The following is a 23928-nucleotide window of genomic DNA, read 5'->3' on the forward strand; positions in this document are numbered from 1 at the left end:
CCTTGATTATAGGAGGGCATCAACTTTGGAGCAAAATCGCTCGATGGAGCGATGAATGATGGATCCGTTCCTTCATTCTCAAACCAGCGAAGTAAACAGGGCGGAGAGAGCTTTAAAATCCATGAGCAAAAATAGCTGAAGGGCCCAACTCGAATTTTCCGACCCTTTTCCTTTCGCTGACTCGTTCATTTCTTCCGATGCCATCCATCTCGGCGGTGGCCATCTTTTCCCGATTCGATCCGGCGATCCTCCTCCCTCATCTTCTCCTCCCAATGTCTCCTCCAATCTGATCCCATCGCCATGACCTCCTTCCAGCCTCTCGGCGGGACCTCCCGCTCCGGCCGCGTCCTCGGCCCCGCCCTCGACAAGATCATCAAGAACGCCGCCTGGCGCAAGCACGCCAACCTCGTCGCTGTCTGCAAGTCCGCCCTAGATCGCCTAGACTCCCTCCCCGACTCCCCCGACCCCTCCGTCCTCCTCGGCATCCCTCCTTCCGACGCCGACTCTGTCCTCCACCCCCTCGTCCTCGCCATTGACTCCGCCTACCCCAAGGTCGCCGATACCGCCCTCGAGTGCGCCCAGAAGCTCTTCTCGCACGGTCTCTTCCGCGGCGACATCAACCTCCCAGCCGACGGCGACGATGCCCCCGGCTCCTCCGCCTCTCGACTCCTCGCTTCAGTCTGCAGCTGCGGAGGGATCGGCGATGAGGTCCTCGAACTCGCGATGCTCAGGGTCCTTATTGCTTCCGCCCGCTCACCCTTCGTGCTGATCCGCGACGAATGCTTGGCCCAGATCATCCGGAGCTGCTACAATGTGTACCTTGGCAGCCAGAGCGGAGCCAATCAGCTGTGTGCCAAGTTGGTACTGGCTCAGATCGTCGTTATCGTTTTTGCTAGGACGGAGGCTGATTCCACGGATGTCAGGACCCGAATAGTCTCCATTGCCGACATGATGGATCTCTCCGATAGGAACTTGAATGATTCAACTCTGGTGCAGTCTGCGCAGAATTTTATTAACGAGGTAATGGCGGGAAGCGACGCAGACCCTCTGCCTTCTAAATCAAACAAGGAGGAGGGTTTGATGCCGCCGGATTCAGAGGAAGAAGCTGCTGCAAATGGCGGTGGACTGAGCAAGATCAGAGAGGATGGATTGTTTCTTTTCAGAAACTTGTGCAAGCTCTCAATGAAGTTCTCGGCACAAGAGAATCCTGAGGACCCTCTCTTGATGAGGGGGAAGGTTTTGTCACTGGAGCTTCTAAAGATAGGAATAGAAAATGCTGGGCCTCTTTGGCGGGCAAATGAGAGGCAAGTGTTTTTCGTCCCATATTTTCCTTCCAACTTTCTGCCACTGATACACCATATAATCATAATTAAAGTTTGTTTTGTTGGGTTCTTATTCATGCCATAATTCTATGCATAGCATTAACTGCCACTATGTGACCATCTGAAATATTGGATTATCAATTCGAAGTTGCAACAGAAAAGTGATTCAAACAGATTAATTGGATAATTCTTTTTTGTATAAAAAACAGTCTTTTAGTCACTCATAATCTTGTTGGGGCACATTAAATGAACTGAGAGTATCAACCACAAGGTGAGCCTGGATTACTAAATATTCTAGTAGAAACAAAAAGTCCACTAAGCTTTAGTATAGAATTATTCATCCCAGTTTTGTTGTGCATTCCTGATGGATGCATAAGGAAGCCAATGTCAGGGATCACTAAGCTACTCATTTAAACCTAATGGAGAACAAATAGAATGAAATTTGGAATAATGGAGTCCTATCCTCCATGGGCTGAATGTACTTAGGACTATGGTAATGGAATGTTTGTATGAGATTATAGTTCATATGTATAGAGAGGGAAAATGTTGAATGTTTTGATTAGTTTATGATTCCATGTGCGTATAGAGGGAAGGTTAGCTGCAAACTCCACCCATGAAAATATTGTCCTCTGATTCCAGTTATGGATGTAATGTTTTTAACTAATAGAGAACTACTTTCTAGATAAAAAATCATATTAATGCGGTATTTGGTTTTAGAATTGGCATCAGTATCTAGTGGTTGTTTAGAATATGACAAAAGGCTTATAGTGAACATTATTGTTATACTTAATGGAAGTATATTGCCGAATTTCTAATACCTTTAAATATACATTATTGGTTAATTAGAATTTCTTATCTCTTCTCTTAAGATTAGTGTCGTATGTGTTAAAGCAGGGAGGCTCCATGCCCATTGGTCCCACATGAATAAGTGCGGTTTCTTTTTGAATAGTTTGAGCTTTTGAGATCAGCCAATCAATTTCAACATGCTGTTATAGCCAGACCCTCACCTCTAAAAATGATGCTGAACTTGAAGGGGCATGTCAAAGGAGAAAGTGGCTTGGAGAAGAAAACTCCCCTCTTTTAGACTTATATTCTGAAAAAATGGTTCTTAAATATACTTTAATTCCAAGACATTTAAGTGTCTTGGCATTATGGGTTGGATTGGGCACTCTCTCAGGTTTTAACATGATATCTAGGGTTTCAATCCTACAGTCTCAAATTTTAAAATAAGGTCGTACTCTAAGGCATGATGGGTGTGAAGGTGCATTAGAGTTAGGAGGCTCTATCTGTTGGTGTCTCTATGCGCGTACAAAAATATATTTTCGAAAAACACACAGGAGCATAATAATTTCCTAAATTATTACAACATGCATCGCATACATCCACAAAAACATACATGTGTAGACATAATCGTAGAATAAGATGGCGTTTAACAGAAACAACATCAACTAGCAAGTCTTACGAGACTTGCCTCTATTCGTATCCACGCTGAGATACCTTCAAGATGACTTTACAAAGCCACAAGTCATGTCTCCACTTCAGTACTAACCAAAGGAAGGAGACGACGCGATCTGAGAGAAGAACCCACAACTCAATTTGGTGCCCGAAGGCAATTCCAATATATAAATATAAATTGGTTCCTTTCCCGACAACTTCATTATGTGGATAAGTGGTTAGCTAATCAATTTCAACTATATAAACATATTACTAATGTTTTAGACACACCTTTATTATGCATGTTATTTACATGTGATATTTTGTTAATTGACTAGAATTTTGGAAGAATAAATTTGAAATAATTAAAAAAGGACAGTCCAGTGCATGAAGCTCCCACCAATGTCGGGTCTCCTAGGGAAGGATCTATGGTACACAACCTTAGCTGCATTAGAAAAGGCTATGTCGGTGACTTGAACCGGTGAAAACTATAAGAACGTTGCGGCCGGCTAGAAGGGGGGTTGTTGGATATCCCTGTAAAATAAAAAACAAAACAACCTTTCCTTGAACTCTTTAAGCTAACACTTGTATATATAAAGTAAGCCGATAAATTAAACGCATAAAGAAAAAGCGAGGCACAAGGATTTACTTGGTTACAACCGATGTGGTTGTTAATCCAACGAAGATTAAGCTCACTAAAACCTCCTTTAGGCGGAGAAGCCTTATACAGCGTTGAAGCGCAGAAAACAGAAGCTCAACTCTAGACTAAAGCTTACAAGCGTTGGAATTACAATTCAGAGTTCGTTTTAAAAGCTTCTGGACCAAGGCTATATTTATAGCCTTGGTCGGGGTGCCCCGAAGGGGTTCCGGGCGCCCGGGGGGATAAACTTTATCCTCCAACGATCAGATCGAGTCAAATCTCAATCCTGGTCAAAAGTCTGATCCGGGCGCCCGGAAGGGTTTCGGGCGCCCCGGACTACTCCGGGCGCCCCGGAGCCCAAAGTCAACAGATGTTGACTTTTTCGTCCGGGACCTCTTCTCTGGTTCAGTCCCGCCTCGGTCCGGTTCTTCTGCTCCGGATCCGCTCGCTTGGGTGATCTCTGCCATCCGGAAAAGGGCTCACCCAAACCCAAGTTCCGGTCTTCTCGAGCAGCCTTCCGCTCCGGCTTCTCGTCCCTCGGAATCGTCGCGTGTTTCCTTCTCGTCCACTAGCATACTCATCCGCAGTCTTCGTCCTTCGGTCGCACCCCGTGCCGACCTTCTCGCTAGCTGCGTCTCTTGCTCCCCGAGCAATCTTCCGCTCCGACTTTCGTCCCTCGGAACCACCCCACTCTTCCTTCTCGTCCACTGGGGTACTCTTCCGCAGCACCTCGTCCCTCGGACGCACCGCGTGCCGTCCTTCTCGCTAGCTGCGTCTTCCGCTCGAGTACCTGTGCTCCTAAGCTCATGCACACTTAGACACAAGGTTAGAAACACACAGGATCTAACTTAACTTGTTGATCACACCAAAACAACCTTGGGGTTCCAACAATCTCCCCCTTTTTGATGTGATCAACCCAAGTTAAGCTAGGGTCAAAAATAAATATGAAGAATTAAACAATTTTCAATTTTCAATTTTCAATAACGTGCAACAAGATAGAGAAATTAAATTTCAAAATTTCTAATTTTCAATTTTTCTACCTCCCCCTAGACTTATACTTTTTCTTCTTCCCCTTTGATCACATAAAAAATTGGGGTTGTAAGAAAAGTCTAAAGGTTGACACTTAGAAACTTATAAAAATCTATTTCAATGATTTTCAGACAAAATATTTCCAAGTCAAGGAAAAATTTCTAAGTCAAAAATAACTTATGAAAAAATTTCTTAATTTTCGCTATCAAGAAAAAATCTTTCTGAGCTCAAAACTTTATGCAAGAAAAACTTTAAGACAATTGATAACATAAAAAAAAATTCCTATGCATTTATTTATTTTATTCTAATGCTTTTATCAGAAAATTTTAAATTTCCATTTTAATTTATCATAATTTCTTAACTTTGAAGTAAGAAAATTTGAACATGTAGAAATTTGTATAAATTGTAACATGTCATTTTCTATTGTATTTTGAATTCCTAATTTGCAAAGATATTTTAATAGTATAAATTCTAATTTATTAGAATTTTTCGACAGTATAATTTGTAAAAATTCTTTCGGCAATGTCTTTACTTTGCAAAATTCTTTCAGAAGAATATTTTGTAATTCGCAGAAGTAGTTTGTCATAAATTCTAATTTGCAAAAATCTGTCGACAAAATATTTTGTAATTCACAAAAGTCTTTCGGCAAAATTTCTAACTTGCAAAATTCTTTTATCAAAATATTTTCTAACTTGCAAAATTCTTTTATCAAAATATTTTTTAATTCGTAAGAATCTTTCAAGATAATTGGTAAACCGAAACACTCTTTCGATAATTCAATTTTTAAATCACAAAAATCTTCGGGCAACTTTTCTAATGAATTATTCGATAATTCAATTTTTAAATCATAATAATCTCCAGGCAATTTTTCTATTGAATTAACCAGTTGTTCTGAGGGTAGAGGCCATACCTTACTTACCTCATCGGTCGTTGGTTCTCCCCCTGTTAAATTACTTTCTTCTGAAGACTCTCCCCTTGTCTCGATGCTCATCTCGGTTGAGCTTTCTTCATCTTTAGGTGGGTCTTCTGCTATGATTGTTGTTTCGGCAATTTCTTTAGTCTTGGATTTGGCTTCTTTTGATTCTTCATAAATCTTCAAGAACTTTTCCTAAAGTTCTTTTGCGCTTTTGTATTCGCCAACTCTATTGAGATCTTCATTTGGTATTACGGTTAGAATGTGAAATTCTGCCCGACCGTTTGCCATTGACTCGTCACGTTGTTTCTTGTTCCAAAGGCGTAGATCGAGTTCTTCTCCATTCGTTATCTTTGGTGCTTCATAACCAGATTTCATTATTAGAAAAATACCAATATCTGAGTTTAGATATACCTCCATTTTTTGTTTCCAAACGGCAAACTCCCCCTTGAATGCTGGTGGGTAGTCGCTAGCTCCAGCCATCGTTTTGTTGCTTCAGACGGTGGTTAGTCCTTCTTGAAGCGTCTCAGCTCTGATACCACTTGTAGGAATGTTGCGACCGGCTAGAAGGGGGGTTGTTGGATATCCCTGTAAAAAAAAAACAAAACAACCCTTCCTCGAATTTTTTAAGCTAACACTTGTATATATAAAGTAAGCCGATAAATTAAACGCATAAAGAAAAAGCGAGGCACAAGGATTTACTTGGTTACAATCGATGTGGTTGTTAATCCAAGGAAGATTAAACTCACTAAAAACTCCTTCAGGCGGAGAAGCCTCGTACAGCGCTGAAGCGCAGAAAACAGAAGTCCCTTTAAAATTTATGGTCAACGGACTGTACAGATTGTCATGGTCAACAGATATGAAGGAGATGACCTGCAAATGGAAAAAAAATGAAAAGCTGAAGAAAAACAGTCCAAGGACCAAGCAAGATCAAAACTCAAATAGAAACCTTTAGAAATTACACAACAACCAATTAACACTGAGAATGCAAGAAGGGATAAAAATTCCTACTTTTATAATGATTTTGGATAAGGACCTTCAGCATTATCACAAAAATTTTATCCCAAGCCGAATAAAATAGTAACTCAAGCATATGATCACATCTCAACACCACATTCCTCTCATATTTCAATGACACAAGTTACTATAACTCAGGACACAAAACTCTTATTTACGTGAGTCCACCGAATATAGGTAACAAGAACCTCCAAGAAACAATTTCAAATTTCATTATCAACCAATATATCATTTTCTATAGTTTGGATGATGGATAAATTCCAGATCCGAATGTCAACACTAATAATTCAGTACTAACACACAATTAAAGGAAAAAACTTCATGCCTCCTGACACAATGAGGCATTTAAAAAGGAAGTAAATAACTCGTGCTGATAATCATCTTATCTGAAATTGCTTCGAACAAATATCCAAAGACCCTTTTTCTGTAGTGAATTGATTCGACAAATTGAGTAAAAGGCATCTGAGAGTTGATTGTCCACAAGGAAATGAAGAATCATCTAGAAATTCTTTGATACAATATCTACGCACTAACTACGATCAATCAGGTAAACTCAACACAATCCATAAGGAACAAAACTTTCCTCAAGGCGACAAGATTCACGGGTAATGAATCAATAATTCAAAAAAAAAAACAGCAAAACAAACAACAAGCAATTCATCAAAGGATTTAGGGTTAAGGATTACCTTGAGCTTCCTAGCTTGCTGTGGAGTGTGGCGGCAGGGGAGGAAGACGAGGTCAAAGAGGAGGCAGCGGCGGACGCACTCGAAGAACCTACAATGACTTGCGCCAGAGAGGATGTTGTTGTCACACGAAGTCGGGGACGTTGTTGTCACACGAAGTCGGGTTTAGGGCAAAAAAACAAAACGCAAAAAAAAAAAAAACTTTTATCAGGAAAACAAAAGCCGCCCGAATGGGAATGAATTCTAAACTTACCTATTTCATTGGGTTTTGTCCATTCCAAATTATTTAGGAATGATTCCAAAATATTTATTCCCAAACCTATTAACCAAACACCATGTATTTTTATTATTCCATTCCTTGATTCCCAAACCCCTAAACCAAACGCCACCTAAATCAATTGTTAACAATAAAAGATGGAAAATTTTACCATGCATTTGAAAGGATTGTGGCTAATGTATTTATTGATGTTGTCATAAAGTCTACCATGATGATATCTAATAAGGATCTCCGTATGTAAAATTCTGAGTTTTGCTTGAAACCTACTTGTGCCTGTCCAACGAAGTGGGCACTTTTAAGGTATCTGTTTGATATTGTTCTTGCTGTCATCATCTTGTGGGCTTCCCTTAGGATTGTTTTTAATGGATTTCCAAGTATTCCTCCTTTAGTTACTTTAGTATGATATAATTTTGATTATTTATTTATATAAATATTTTCCAAGTAAAGTTGAACTTAATCTGCATTATTTTGAAATAATGTATATTGTATACAAGATCAAGCCTATCACTAAATTAATCTCATGAATCTGTTTGAAGAACTATTGAAAAATAAGCATGACAAAGGGTTCTCGGATTTCTCATATGCAGTTCCAGTGTATAATCTATTTTTCTGTTGCAAGATAGTCTATAACTATAAGCTTTGAGGAAACAATAGCAAATAGAGGTCTGCCACTAATTCAATCTCAAGCTAACAGTTTTATGGGATTTTTTTTTTTTGTCAAATTTTTCCTTTATTCTGTAATTTGATTTTGATTAAAAGTTCAGATTCATGTTTTATGTAGGTTTCTTGGAGCAATCAAACAATACCTTTGCTTATCGTTATTGAAGAACAGTGCCCTATCAATGATGACTATTTTTCAGCTTCTTTGCTCTATTTTTATGGGTTTAATGTCGAAATTTAGATCAGGGCTGAAGGAGGAAGTTGGAGTTTTCTTTCCAATGCTTGTCCTGCGAATCGTTGAGAATGTTCTTCAGCCTAGCTTTTTGCAGAAAATGACAGTTCTCAACCTATTGGAAAAGATCTGCCAGGACCCACAGGTTATGGTTGACATTTTTGTGAACTATGATTGTGATGTGAATGCGCCAAATATTTTTGAAAGGTATATCATACATATAATTCAACACTTATAAAGCTTTGCTCTTTTTATAAGCGAAGATCCTAAACCTGTTCCTTTATCTGGTAACAGAAATATGATTGGTAAAGTGAAGTTGTATGATGATGACATCTTCTTCTATGAATTCACTTTTAATTCCATCAGATAATTGCAGGGTTGTTAATGGTCTGCTAAAGACTGCTCTAGGTGTCCCCACCGGGTCAGTGACATCACTATCCCCAGCTCAGGATACCACATTACAGATTGAATCAGTGAAGTGCCTCAATTGTATCATTAAGTCAATGGGTGTGTGGATGGACCAGCAGCTGAAATTGGGTGATTTTGCTCCAGAGAGACATATAAATAAGCATTCTTCAGATAACCTTGCCTCTTTGAATGGTGAAGAAGGAGGTGTGACTGACTATGATCTGCATTTGGATGCAAACCATGAGTTCTCTGATGCTGCTTCATTGGAACAACGCAGGGCATATAAGTTGGAGTTTCAGGTGAAGATTTTTCTTTTTCTGCAAGGACACATGATGCTCTTTCTTTAGCTTATGTTAGTTTGTTTTGTGAACTATTAGTGATTAGTGTTGGGCTTATGTTTGCAGAAAGGTGTTGCATTGTTTAATAAAAAACCTTCAAAGGGAATTGATTTTCTAATCAAAACCAAGAAAATAGGTGCATCTCCAGAAGAAGTAGCTTCGTTCTTGAAGAATGCTTCTGGTCTAAATGCAGCTATGATCGGAGACTACTTGGGTGAAAGGGAAGAGTTCCCTCTGAAAGTCATGCATGCTTATGTTGACTCAATAAATTTTGAGAATATGAATTTTGGCGAAGCTATTAGGTTCTTCTTAAGAGGTTTCAGATTGCCTGGAGAAGCACAGAAGATTGATCGCATAATGGAAAAGTTTGCAGAACGATACTGTAAATGCAGTCCAAGTTCTTTCACCAGTGCAGATACAGCATATGTTCTTGCTTATTCTGTGATTATGTTGAACACTGATGCACACAACAGCATGGTTAAAGATAAGGTATATTACTGATGATGTTCTTTGGAAGTTAAATGCAGCTACTCTAAAATGTGTCTCATTATATTAACAGATGTCAAAAGCTGAGTTTATTCGCAACAATCGAGGAATAAATGATGGAAAGGATTTACCAGAAGAATACCTTGGTTCTTTGTATGATCAAATTGTGAAAAGTGAAATAAAAATCAGTGCTGATGTTTCTGCTCCACAAAATAAACAGACGAGCAGCATCAACAAGCTTTTGGGGTTTGACAACATTTTCAATTTGGTCAATTGGAAACAATATGAAGAGAAGGCATTAGGTGCAAGTGATCAACTAATCAAGCACATCCAAGGGCAATTTAGAGCAAAGACTGGAAAATCAGAGTAAGAAAGCTAATTGAATCTCAGATTATTTTTATATAATATTCTGTTTTTCGTTTATGCTTATTTGATTGGTGATTAGGTCTATGTTCTATACTGTCACGGATACTGCAATCCTAAGATTTATGATGGAGGCTTGTTGGGCTCCCATGATGGCTGCTTTCAGTATGACACTTGACCAAAGTGATGACAAGTCTGCCACAGCACAGTGTTTACAAGGTTTCCGATATGCAGTTCATGTCACTTCAGTGATGCTTATGCAGACACAAAGAGATGCTTTTGTTACATCTGTTGCCAAATTCACATACCTTCATTGTGCTGCTGATATGAAGCAGAAGAATGTTGATGCTGTTAAGGTGAATACTTTAAGTATAAATCCATTGGTAAACTATGTTATCTTGAAAATAATTGTCAAAGGTCATTTACTGGGAGCTGATAGTAATAATGCTGATATTTCCATAAATTTCCTTTTCATCCTCTACAATTCTGTTTGATATAATGCATCTCTCAACTTGGTGACCAGAATTTATTATTTTTTTTATGCTTGGCTACAGAGATCCAATAAAACAGATTAAAAGTAAAAAAATTGAATTCTCTTAGCCGTTGAATTAAAAATTGTAAGCAGAGAATCTTATCTCCTTTCAATGAACATACATGAACAACTTTCAGTCATGCAGTTTTTTTGCATTTACTCACATACCAACATTTCAAAGACCACAAGCCTCATCTCACAGTGGCTCGGGTGGGTATGGAACCAGTACTGGTTTTGTATCAATAATCAGAAGGTTGAGTACAATGATCGGCTGTCTGATAGCTCATCTCCTCTGACTTTGTTCCAAATGTCTTTGTGTTTGTGTGTGTGTGTGTGTGTGTGTGTGTGTGTGTGTGTGTGTGTGTGTGTGTGTGTGTAGTGTTCTGGTGAATTGGCAATAAGGTATTCCATAGCCTCATAGATACTCTGGCTTGATTATTATAAATGAACATATGTATGCAAATGACCTTGTTGGTTTTGCTAAAGACTGCTTGTTAAATCACTCATTGAGCTTGCTTTTAATTGGTGGATGTCTACTAATGGATTTTGAACATTAAACTGAAAAGGTATGACATGAATAAAAATAGAATAAATCACAATGATTAAGCTGCAAGATGGACTAAACAGCCTAGAAAAGGCATATTTTTCTCCTGCCTTGTTAAACCTCAATTAAGGAGAAAATTAATTCTTATTTGCATTGTCAACAATGAATCTAATTAAATCCAGATATATGTGCTTTTGGCTTTGATAGCTGCATTTATCTCTTACTTCTGTCACATGGTATATGGTGGAAACCAGATCAAGTAAAAATCATTCTGAAGACCAAGTGCAATCTTTCGAATCTTGGGTTGCACGGCTGGCACTCCTATTCATTTTAGTTTTTTCATTTCATAGTAAAGCTAATTATATTCATACTCCAATGCTTAGTTCAACAGTTGATAGTCCATCGACAAAAAATATCTGCCATCAACTAGTAAAGTAAAATATATAGCTGCATGAATACTGGTATTGTTCTTAGGAAAAATTCGTGGTAGATTCATTCTTTTTCCTTCAGGATTTTTTTCTTTGCACTTAATTGACAATCTTCCTTTTTACCACATTTACTGCATGACACAAATATATAAATCAAATCTAGATTTGAAGGTCTGGATGCTTGTATTGTTTGAATCTCTTAAACCATTCTGCATACTTTGGTAAAATCAGTATGTCTCAATTGTTAAAAAAATGAGTGTTTTAGTATGTTTCTTTGTCAACAGGCTATAATATCAATTGCCATTGAAGATGGTAATTATCTGCAAGAATCCTGGGATCATATATTTACATGTCTTTCACGGTTCGAGCATTTACAGCTGCTAGGAGAGGGTGCACCACCTGATGCTTCATTTTTTGTAGCACCACTTAATGAAGCAGAAGACAGAGCACAGAAAACAACATTCGTGAAGAAGAAAGGAAATGCTCTTCAAAATCCAGCAGTAATGGCAGTGGTTCGAGGGGGTTCTTATGATAGTGCATCTATGGGAAATACGGCTTCAGCTTTAGTTACTCCGGATCAGATTAATAACTTCATTTCCAATTTAAATCTGTTGGACCAGATTGGTACTTTTGAGTTAAACCATATATTTGCTCATAGCCAAAGATTGAATAGTGATGCAATTGTAGCTTTTGTAAGGGCCCTGTGCAAGGTTTCTATGACAGAACTGCAATCTCCGACTGATCCACGTGTTTTCAGCCTCACAAAAATAGTTGAAATAGCGTAAGATTCTTTTAATGGTTGTTTAGAAAATATCTGTGAATACAATATTTTTTCTTAACAAGATTACAAACTGTATAATATGGCGTCACCTTTGCCTATGCAGACATTACAATATGAATCGAATCCGTTTGGTTTGGTCCTGCATCTGGAATGTTCTTTCTGAATTTTTTGTTTCAGTTGGATTATCAGAAAATCTCTCGGTTGCAATCTTTGTAATGGATGCATTAAGGCAATTGGCTATGAAATTCTTGGAGCGTGAAGAGCTTGCTAATTATAATTTCCAGAATGAATTCTTGAAACCTTTTGTGGTTGTCATGCAGAAAAGTGATTCGGCTGAAATTCGTGAGCTCATTGTTCGATGTGTTTCTCAGATGGTTTTGAGTCGTGTTAATCATGTGAAGTCAGGGTGGAAAAGTGTTTTCTTGGTATGCTAGATTTTTACTGTTTTTTCACCTTCCAATTTTCTTTTTCCAATTTGCCTTCATGGTGAGATATTAGGCTAAAACTTTTTAAATTTACTTATGTACATCTGACATTAAAGCCTCGCTTATGTTCAGGTTTTCACAACTGCTGCCTCAGATGTACGTAAGAGTATCGTGCTGTTAGCTTTTGAGACAATAGAGAAAATAGTTCGAGATTATTTTCCTTACATTACTGAGACAGAGACCACAACATTCACTGACTGTGTTAAGTGCTTGATTGCATTTACAAATAGCAGATTCAATAATGATGCAAGCCTCAACGCTATTGCATTCCTCCGATTCTGTGCTGTTAAACTGGCAGACGGTGGTCTTGTCTGCTACGACAACAATTCTGAGGGTCATTTAGGAAATGGGGATGGTTCGGATGGCAATTTGACTGAAAAAGATGATCATGCTTTCTTTTGGTTTCCTTTACTAGAAGGTACTCATTTTCCCTTTCCTTTTGCTTTCCGTGCTTTTCTCACTACACCATTGAAACTGTAGTTTGTACTAACTATTCAACAACTTTTCAGGTTTATCCAAGCTGACGTCTGATACTCGGCCAGCTATCAGAAAAGGTGCTCTAGAAGTACTCTTCAATATTCTGAAGGACCATGGTCACCTCTTTACTGAGACGTTCTGGATTAATATCCTGAAATCTGTGATTTACCCCATTTTTAGCAATACACAGAATATAACTGTTGGTCAAGTTCTACTGGTTCATGATCCTCAGTTTCCAAATGATGATTCTACCAAATCTGAAACAGATACTTTGGCAGCAAAATGCTTAGTCGACCTGTTTGTCAGATTTTTCAATGTTGTGCGCTCACAACTTGGGAGTGTTGTATGTATTGTTACAAGTTTTGTTAGCAGTCCCTACAAGCATTATGCTAATACAGGAATGGCTGCCCTACTCCATTTGACTGCCCATCTGGGAAGCAAGCTATCCAAAGAAGAATGGAAAGATATTTTGGTACCCTTAAAAAAGTCAGTTGCTTCAATGCTGCCTGTTTTTTCTAGCATCATAAGAATCATGCAAGACATTGAAATTCCGGATAGTGTGGATCAATATTCTGATCACGAATACATTAACGAGGATGAGGAAGAGGCTAATATGGAAACAGCCTCGTATGCAATTGTCAGAATGAAGAACCACATAAGTGTTCAGCTCCAGATTGTACAGGTACCATTTCTTTTCTATTGCTATGTTCTCGCCAGTTTTTTTTTTATCATAATCACTTTCTTCAATACGTATATCTAGTGCCAGGATGTTGTTAAATCTTTCAAATAATAACAGTTGCTCTCAATTGCTAGGTTCTCAAGTTGCCTTGCTGGTATCATGAATCTCATGGAATTAGCTTCTGCACATGCATATCATATTTAACTTTTAGATCAATGATGTGATTTTTTTAAAAAAATCAAATGAGTCTGACAAGTTGTTCCCCTGATGACAAATTTTAATTATTTCTGCTGATAGGTTGTAAAGAAGCTTTATGAAGTTCATCGAAAGTGCTTTTCAGCTGCTCATGTTAGCATCCTACTGGACGTACTTACATCCATTGCTTCGCATTCAAGCGAAGTAAGCAGTGAAACCATCGTCCAACAGAAGCTGCAAAAAGCATGCTCCCTGTTGGAGATTCCCGGTCCACCAGTCATTCATTTCGAGAACGAGTCCTATGAGAACCTGCTCAAATTCTTGCAAACTATACTTGCTGAAGATCCTGTTCTGTCAAACGAACTGAAAATAGAATCACTCGTGGTGTTCGTTTGCCAAAAAATATTCAAGATCTACTTGAACTGTGCGGGACAACAACAGAACGATGAGACTTCAGATGCTGGTCCAACAGCTCACTCTACACTCCCTTTGGGCACTGCTAAGAAAGAGGAACTGGCTGCACGGACATCGCTACTTGTCTCGGCCTTGCAAGTCTTACGTAGCTTGAGGCAGGATTCATTCCGAAGGAACTTACGCATTGTTTTTCCGTCCTTAGTTAGCCTTGTAAGTTGCGAACATCACTCCAACGAAGTGCTGGATGAGCTACATGATATTTTTCAATCCTCTATAGGACCACTGCTAATGAACATGTGATGTACACATAATTATCTCATTTTTTTTAAATAGTCTTTAATTATTGTTTGCTCCTTCAGCCTATGTGAAGATATAGCCATTGTTTATGCCACACTGTTCATAAACAACTTATAGCGTCATAGCTTTTTTTGCCATCTTTTAAATATGAACTGTGATGTATTCTAACGTCATTTTTCTTATTGCAATTGCCAAATTGAGGTGTTAATGATTGTGTGTAGTGTAGCAAGTGAGTTTTTTTTTTGTTCTTTTATTTATTACTTTTCAACTTTGATATCGTTCAATTTGAATTACTAAATATTTAATTAGTTCAGCCTTTTAAACTCTGCTAGTGGCAGGAATCAGTATATATATATTTTTTAATAATCCAGCTATCCAGTTAATCCGGTCCGTCTTACTCCTTATCGCACAGTAGTCATGAGAACCAATATAAGTTTTATATTGGTAAAAGATAAATGTGCTCATTTTCAGTACCTCTATCAATTTATTTCAAGATTAAAATGAAAGAGAATAAATTATAGATAATTATTAGTCCTTGAAATAATGATTGACACATGTGAGAGATATTTATCTTGGTTATGTCGAGATTTGGACTCCAGATTTCAAGTTGACAGTACCTCATATACTAACCACTAGACCATCAAGATAACACAAATCAATATAGGAGTTTATGGATCATTCATCTGAATTTTCTTATTGGGCCGAAGCCCAAATACAAAATCCTATTTTCTCTCGACCCATTTATATCCATAGCAGTAGACAGCCGAAACACTAAGGTGACATTTAATTTATTAGGGGTTTGGGAATGAGAAAATAAATTAATTTCCAAACCTTTGTGTTTGGTTGATGGAAATATAATTAAAATTTTGGAGTGAAACATAAAAGCTTGGGTATTAATAAAACTCACCTCCTTTCTTGAGTTTTGATGGGAATGAGAGTGAAAATTAGGTTTTGAACAAAAATACCGTTAATATATTTATTCAATTTTTTCTTTCATATTGTTTTCTCTCTCCATATTCTCTTTCATCATACTTTCTCTTCTCAACTATAGCTTTCCGATTTACCTCCTCACAGATGATAGTGGAACTGAACGTGTGGGGTCGTGGATGCCGGATTCTACTTTTTTTTTTTTTATGTTATCATACTTTCTCTCTTCTCATTCTATTATGATACTTTCTCTCTCATCATACTTTCTAGCTCCTCAATTTTCTCATCATATATTTTATTTTTTTTCTCATCGTATTTTCTCTCTCTTCATTATCTCCCATCATACTCTCTCTCATCGTACTTTCTTCCTCCATTAAAAATGACACTCATACCATCTTCTTATTGAGTTCAAATCTACTGTACCCAATATCACCTATCCCCGTGCCCCACACATCATCCCAGTCCACCAATCATGCCGATGGCGACTCTCTTGGGTTCACCTTCCCTAAGGGCCTCGCCGACCGTGGGTTGGAACGACGTGTGGGATACAGGGACGGGTGATATTGGGGACAAGAAATTTGAACTGTTTCTTATTAGCGGGATCAGCCGTCGCAGTCCATCGCTCGCTCGTCATCCCCTTCGCGATGGCGCCGTCGCAGTTTGCCGCTCGTTCCTCATCCCCTTCGCGATGGCGCCGTCGCAGCCGAGGGTCAACAACCGTAACCCTCTGCTGATCTGCGGGATCAGGAAGTTCTCTCGGTCGAAGATGTACCACAAGCGTGGGATCTGGGCAATCAAAGCCAAGCACGGCGGAACCTTCCCCCGGCACGATCCCAAGCCCACCGCCCCCGAGCCCGCGTCCAAGAAGCACCCCAAGCTCTACCCCTCCGACGATGTCAAGACCCCCGTGCCCAATCGCCGCAGACCCAAGCCCGCCAATCTCCGGTTCCATCCCTCCCTAATTTCCTGATGCTTGATATTATCATTTCATTATGCAGTCATTTTTACACTGATTTGGTTATATAGATCCAGCATCACACCAGGAACCGTTCTCATCCTCCTCGCCGGTAGGGTTACTTCTTGTTACTGGTAAGTCAATTCTTCATCCTTAAGAAAGTAAACTTGAATCATTCCATTCCATCATCAATTGAATAATCTAAGGTATTTAGTTTATTTCGTCAATCATTTCTACTACTTGGCACTGCCATTTTCAATATAGAACGAAGGTGAAAAACACTGTCAAATGGTCTTTGTTAGGCCTAATTATTTTGTTGTAAAGTTAACTAGCCAGCTATAGTTTTGATGCCATTTTTAAAGTTTTAGTCATTGGATAGGGCTTGACTGATCTATGTTGGTATCGTAACAAGTTGTATTATTATTTTGGATTGCATTGATAAAAAGTAACGATTGTATCTGTTTAGGTTTTATTACTTCATTTTGATCGAGTAAGTTGTCCATGATGTAAAAGTGAATGTTGATGCTTGCCATTTTTGAGATACTTTGGCAATGATTTAATAGTAGGTTTTGCTTATATCTTTGTAATTTTTTTTTAGACTTGACCCCAGGGTGTTCCTGATATTGAACTGGAACCAATTGTTATTTAGAATGACCATTTTGATTTTTGGGGGTACACTGTTTAATTCATCTCAAATTGATCAATTCTTGTTACATGTAAAGTATAATTTATAGTTTTGTACCGTAGGGACTTTGTAGCATAGAATTATTCATTAATGAGCTTTTCAAATCGAAAACACCATTTAGTAGAGTACTACTTGTGATTTCAAGTTTCAGGTTGATGTGTAAGATTCTAAAATTATATCATCTTTGTTTCCACTCAAGGTAGAATTTTGAATCATCTCTTGTTGGTGTAACAATTTTACTATGTGATATTATTTTTTAAATGATATGATCATGTGGTGTGCTTAGATATTGCTGTATCAATATATCAATTGTTCTTATCACTAACTTCCTTTCAAATGCTAAATGTTATAGGCCCTTTTACTGTTAATGGGGTACCCCTTAGAAGGGTTAACCAATCATACGTGATTGCTACTTCAACTAAAATTGACATCCCTGGAGTCAACGTCGACAAGTTTGATGATAAACCACATGAACTAGTCTTTTAAACGGTAGTTCCTTTTTGAATCTGGCACATGTATATATTTTTTCTTTAGATGTTGTTGTTTTAAACATTTTGTTATTGACTAGACTTTAAGTTATAAATTTAATTTCCTGTGTTTCTTTAGTCAGAATATATAATTATTTGAGGGTTTAATTAAGAAAGCACGGTTATTTATAAAGAATGAAATAAACGGAAAATGCATTACGAATTAGATTGGAGAAAAGGTAATAACCACGCAGTTACAATTGTTGGTGTAGTTATTGCCATCCCAACCCGTGGACCATATTATATGAATTATAAAATGATGAACTAGATTATATTGAATTTGGGGCAATCGGTCCAGTTTAGTATACCAATAGTTTATCGAGAGCATAGGAGGGAAAAAATATTAAAAATTTTAGTATATCATACATATTATACTAATATATATGGTTCATATCGAAATTTTCGATATCAATATCATTATACAAATTATTATTTTTTGATATTTCGATATATACTGAAATACTGAATAAATTATTTTATTTTAAATTAGAGTTTGGGCTTTAATAGATTTTAGTTTATTTTTTCTTTTCCCAACCTCATTCTATATTGGCCCACGTGCCACAGCTCACTTCAATGTTAATCCAAACCTTTCCTTCTCTCCATCTCGTCAATATATACGTACAGGTATTGTACTAGACACTACAAGAATATGGTGATACGGAAAATTTTAAAAATATAAGACACGATATGGTTAGGATATAATGATTATTAAAAAATATAAAAATATTATATTTTATATCTTATGGTATATTATGCGTCTTATGATTCAATCCAAGTCAAAAGTTATGATATTCAAAGTTCACTCGGCAAACACGTTGAAGCAACTACTAGTTTATAGATATTACAATAGCACAGGAAAAATTATGTTGTAGCAGCTACTAGTTTGTAGTTACTACAATGTGTTTGTCGAGTAAACTTTGAGAGGTCATCACTTTTGATTCTGGATGAAGCATATAATGTACATATATCAAATCGAAGATCTCTGAACGAGCTTTGATTTGATATATTGTATATTTTATGGTTCAATCCGAGTCAAAAGTTATAATATTTCAAAGTTCACTCAGCACATACGTTATAACAACTACTAACTAATAATTGCTACAACATAATTTTCTCTATTGTAGCAGCTACTGATTTGTAGATGCTACAATAACACAGGAAAAATTATGTTGTAGCAGCTACTGGTTAGTAGTGTTTGATTGTGAAAGTCGATAGGGGGGTGAATATCGATTTAAAACTTTTCAACAAGAGTACACAGCGGAAAGTATGAAAATGAAACAATGCTAACACAAGAACCTTTTACTTGGTTCGGAGCCTTTGGTGACTCCTACTCCAAAGCCCGCACACAAGGATACTTTCGATGGGCAATCCACTAGCAATTCGAATATTGATTACAACTTAAAGTACAAGAATGCTAATAAAAAAACAATAATAATACCGACAAAAAGGAAAAAGAGAACAGCGCGTAGTCGGAGTAGCTTCGCAATGTCGCAGGAGCACAAGAGAGCAGTCTGTCAGTTGTTGTTGGAGCCTCAGCCTTGACCCTCCTTATATAGGAGGTTCGGGGTGCCTGGAACCTTCAGGGTGCCTCGACCATGACGTAGTCGAGCCAACCAGCGACCTCCACGTGGCTCAGTGACGTTGGGGATAAAAGTTTGCCTCCGGGCTCCCGGGTACCTCCCAGGCGCCTTGACCTTGGTTTCCAACAATTTCCTACCTGCAAGAAACCGTTTAGTTCGAGGCAAATATATATCCTGCAAGATAGAGTGTTAGCACAATTATAATAAACAGAAATAGTATTAATTAAATTCCGAGACCGGAATCTAGTCAAGATCTCGACTTAGAGTTCCGAAATGGTTCTAAGTCGGATCGGCGCCTAAGTTCCCTTCCCGAGAACGCGTCCTCATAGTCACTCCCCTCCAGTGGTTAAGTTAGTTAAAACAAATTGAAAATAAAAACTAACTTAAAACCCTGTTAATACTTGTTTTACTTGTATTTTACACTAACTTAACCAAGTTGTCATTCCATCAAAAAGGGGGAGATTGTTGTTGTGGTTAGTGTTAGGACCTTCGGACGCGGCTAGAGAGGGGGGGTGTGAATAGCCGACCTCAAATTCTCGTTTGTTCCTACAATTTGAGTTAGCGCAGCGGAAATAAAAAGTAGAAATGAAAATGGAAAAGATCAAACCTCAAACATGACGATATAACGAGGTTCGGAGATGATACTCCTACTCCTCGGCATGTCCGTAAGGTGGACAAATCCTATCAATCCGTCGGTGGATGAGACCCCGAAAAATCGGCTAATGAAAACTCCTTCTGGGTGGAGAAACCTCGCCACAATCTCTCTTGCAACAGCAAGATCAGATTACAAGAAATACAGCAAGAAGCCAAGGACAATATGAATGTAAAAACACTGGTTTGCTTGCCTTCTCGTCGACTGTTGATGAAGCAGCAACTTCACGGATGCCAACCACAGCAGCAACTGATCAGTTGGAAACCCAGCCGAGGGAAGCTCACACAAAGCTTCAGTAATGGAGAGCTCAACAAAGCTCAGATCGCAAGGAGGAAGAAGAAAAAAATTTTCTGTAGAGGCCCTCCACCTCGTTATATAACTTGAACCTGCGAAGAAGACAGAAATCTAGCCGTTGTGTCTCAACGGCTAGGCCTGGACCGATCAGACTCCACCCTGATCGGTCCAGGATGGTTCTGATCGGTCATGGGACCGATCAGGCCCTAGGCTGATCGGTCCCCAGACCGATCCCAACTCTCACAAAGAGTTGGTTGCAGAGCCCTGATCGGTCTGTGGACCGATCAGGCCATAGGCCTTCCTGTTCCTTCTCCCAATCTGTTTGGTTACTGATCGGTCACCAGACCGATCAGATGACCCACAGTGAGAATCAGTGTATCACTGGATCGGTCAGCAGACCGATCCAGATACCCATAGTATCATTGACCGATCCAATTTCCCATCCTTAAACCCTAAAGCCTTCCTGATCTAGAGAACGAGCTACCGAGCCCTCTCTGACCTAGTCCGGAGAACGAGCTACCGAGCCCTCTCCGACTTCCACGTCCGGTCCAGAGAATGAGCTACCGAGCCCTCTCCAACTTCGTCCGGTCTAGAGAACGAGCTACCGAGCCCTCTCTGACCTAGTCCGGAGAACGAGCTACCAAGCCCTCTTCGACTCCATTCAGTCCAGAGAACGAGCTACCAAGCCCTCTCTGACCTAGTCCGGAGAACGAGCTACCGAGCTCTCTCCAACTTCGTCCGATCCAGAGAACTAGCTACCGAGCCCTCTCTGACCTAGTCCGGAGAACGAACTACCGAGCCCTCTCCGACTCCATCCAGTCCAGAGAACGAGCTACCGAGCCCTCTCCGACCTCCCATGCCAAGCTTCCATACTTGGACTTTTCCCGGTGCCCAGCTCCCTGCTTGGACTTTTCCCGTGCCAAGCTCCCTGCTTGGACTTTTCCATGCCAAGTCTCCATACTTGGACTTTTCCCGTGCCAAGCTCCCTGCTTGGACTTTTCCGTGCCAAGTCTCCATACTTGGACTTTTCCCGTGCCAAGCTCCCTGCTTGGACCTTTCCGTGCCAAGTCTCCATACTTGGACTTTTCCCGAATCAGGTCAACTCAAGTCGGGTCAACCAGGTCAACCTTGACCAAAGGTTGCACCCACAATCCCCCAAGTTCCTATTCTTGTCAAACATCAAAATATAACTTCTCTATTCTTGTCAAACATCAAAATACAACTCGAGTCAGGTCAACTCGAGTTGGGTCACCCAGGTCAACCTTGACCTAAGGTTGCACCAACAATCTCCCCATTTTTGATGTTTGACAAAAACCATAATCAAGTTAGGTTAACCCGATAACCTAACTTAGGTTTTCCAATAGTTTTCCAATGTTCTCCCTTGAACATTCTCTGAACATTCTCCCCAAACTCCAATGTTCTTCCTTGAACATTCTCTGGACATTCTCCCCCTTTTTGACACACATCAAAAAGAGTGAATCAAGGTCAAGAGTTTCTTCCTAATGAAAGTCTTATACCTTTCATTGACACCCTTAATTTCCCCCTTGATACTAAAGTCAACAATCAACTTAGTGATAATCACATATCACTCATCCTCAGAAATCTTGACGAGTAAAAACTCCCCCTAAAAGTCAACTCCCCCTTGACCAATAAGTAAAACTCCCCCTAAAGGTCAACTCCTCCTTGACCATTGCACCAACAATGTCTTGGAGAGTTTCAACCCTTTAGAAATCTAAAACACCAACTTCCACAGCTGAAATTTCAGACAACAGTCGAAAATCAGCATTTTGGCACGCTCTGATCGGTCACCAGACCGATCAGGACTCCACTGGATCCACACTGCCCTGGATCGGTCCAGTGACCGATCCAGACTTCCCTGGACCGATCAGAATCTTCTCTGAACGGTCCACAATTCTCTGATAAGAATTTCTGATTTTTCTCTCGAAATTCAGAAACCCCTAAAATATTACAGAAAATTCTAAAAATTGTAAAATTTTGAGGATACATTCCTCATAACATATATTATCATGAAAAAATAGTTTTCTATGAAAATAACTCCCATTTTTTAATTTTGATACAAAGTTCGAAAGACTTTCAAATAACTCAAGATTAATCCATCTTTGTATCAACTTGCTCAATGATGAATGCTATCACTAGAAAAGCTTCATCAAGGTTTTTCAAATCAATTTTGAAATGATCTTAAACCATTCAATTTAGGACCACAATCTTAGAGCTAAATGTACATGACTTGTACACAAGTTTTCCCTATGATCCTCAAATTCGAATTAGGCTCATCTAGGTACAAGAACTATGCACCTTGATCCTAACTCATAATCCTAATATCTCACACACATCTAAGGTGTATCAAACACATCCAAGTCAATTTTGATGTGAGATATGAGTTTAGGTCATCTTAAGCTAAGTTCTCATACATTTTCTAAACAACAATTTGATCTCCATATCAAATTGTGTTTCTATCCTTAAATCAAATTAATTGATCATAAATGCAAGAGATGATGACATGGCATAAAATAATATCATAAGTGGAAATATGTGCCAATGTCATGATGTCATGTCATCAAGTATGAAACTTAAATAAGGCATGACATATAACTAACCTAAGCATTATCATGACATTTCAAATGATAATAAAATAAATATGATGTCATGACATGGCATATGATAAACAATGTATGGCAAATAACATATAAAGGTATAGAAAATACCTAATTCTAGCCTTAGTTACCATTTTTGATAATTTTGATCATTTTACCATAAATTCTATATTCCTAAGTGTAATAGACCTAAAATCATATACTAAAGATTTTTATATCACTATGTGCCAATTAGATTGACCCTAGAAAACTCCTCAAATGTGGTTGGCACATCCTAATCACCTTAGGAATAATTTTTAATTTCATTTTCAAGGCTTGATTACACCTTGAAAATTCCTAAAATGCCACATTTTGCCATGAGTAGGTTAACTACCTATCCAATTAAGGTTGGCACACCCTAAACCATTTAGCGTGAAAGAATCACGCTCCTAGGAACCCAATACCTATTTGAGCTCATCGGGTTCACTAAATATTCACTAGGGATGACTTCCCTAGCAACCCTCCTAATGACCCTCCTAGGCTTTAAAGCCTTGGTCATTTGGGACTCATCAAGATCAACTATAGGGGTGACTCCCCTTGTGACCTTGGTGATGGTCTTCTTAGCCCTAGGTCTTGTTCCATAATCGAATGGAACATTATGATAAGCGGGCTTGACCACTTGAGACTTAGGTTTGTGACCCAAACCTCTCATGTCCTTGGGCTTTGATTTTTGACCCTTAGACCCTAGAGTTGACTTCTCCAAATTCTTAAGAGTCTTTTCTAAAGTGTCAAGTCTTGACCTCAAGACTTGATTTTCCTTCTTTAATACCTCAAGTTTTAATTTGTCATTTTTCTTTGAGGTATTCCTAGGCATATGTCTAGTTGTTTTGGGATTCCTATCTAGGCTTTCCTTAACCTTAGATGAGTTAACTCTGTTGGTGCAATTTCCACTAGGTCAAGGTTGACCTAGTTGACCGAGCGTAAACCTTGGTCATGGTTTCGATGTTTGACAATACAGAAAGACATGTAGACATGGACAATGCATGTGCAGTTGTCCATGCGGAGAGATACTGATCAGGG

The 23928-nt window shown here is 38.7% G+C and overlaps 2 protein-coding genes across 3 annotated transcripts; both read left to right on the top strand.

The window, feature by feature from the left end:
• Positions 1-105: 105 nt before the first annotated feature.
• LOC122052699 (brefeldin A-inhibited guanine nucleotide-exchange protein 1-like) lies at positions 106-14830 on the top strand. 2 transcript variants are annotated; one of them, XM_042614369.1, is made up of 11 exons: positions 106-1304; positions 8097-8414; positions 8584-8914; positions 9020-9442; positions 9513-9805; positions 9885-10158; positions 11591-12087; positions 12191-12512; positions 12645-12990; positions 13082-13731; positions 14026-14830. In XM_042614369.1, the coding sequence occupies exons 1-11, from the start codon at positions 301-303 to the stop codon at positions 14635-14637; spliced, it is 5070 nt and encodes a 1689-aa protein (XP_042470303.1). In that variant the 5' UTR covers positions 106-300; the 3' UTR covers positions 14638-14830. The 2 variants fall into 2 exon arrangements, with proteins under 2 accessions (XP_042470303.1, XP_042470304.1); XM_042614370.1 differs by lacking the exon at positions 106-1304 and having other exon boundaries at positions 8247-8414; positions 8574-8914.
• A 1272-nt stretch (positions 14831-16102) lies between these two features.
• Positions 16103-17659, top strand: LOC122054109 (60S ribosomal protein L6-2-like). The gene is made up of 3 exons (XM_042615936.1): positions 16103-16506; positions 16588-16650; positions 17554-17659. Exons 1-3 carry the CDS (start codon positions 16250-16252, stop codon positions 17567-17569), a joined length of 336 nt encoding a protein of 111 aa, XP_042471870.1. The 5' UTR covers positions 16103-16249; the 3' UTR covers positions 17570-17659.
• Positions 17660-23928: the final 6269 nt, after the last annotated feature.

The sequence above is a fragment of the Zingiber officinale genome, chromosome 3A (assembly GCF_018446385.1).
Source record: "Zingiber officinale cultivar Zhangliang chromosome 3A, Zo_v1.1, whole genome shotgun sequence".
Taxonomy (NCBI): Eukaryota; Viridiplantae; Streptophyta; class Magnoliopsida; order Zingiberales; family Zingiberaceae; genus Zingiber; species Zingiber officinale.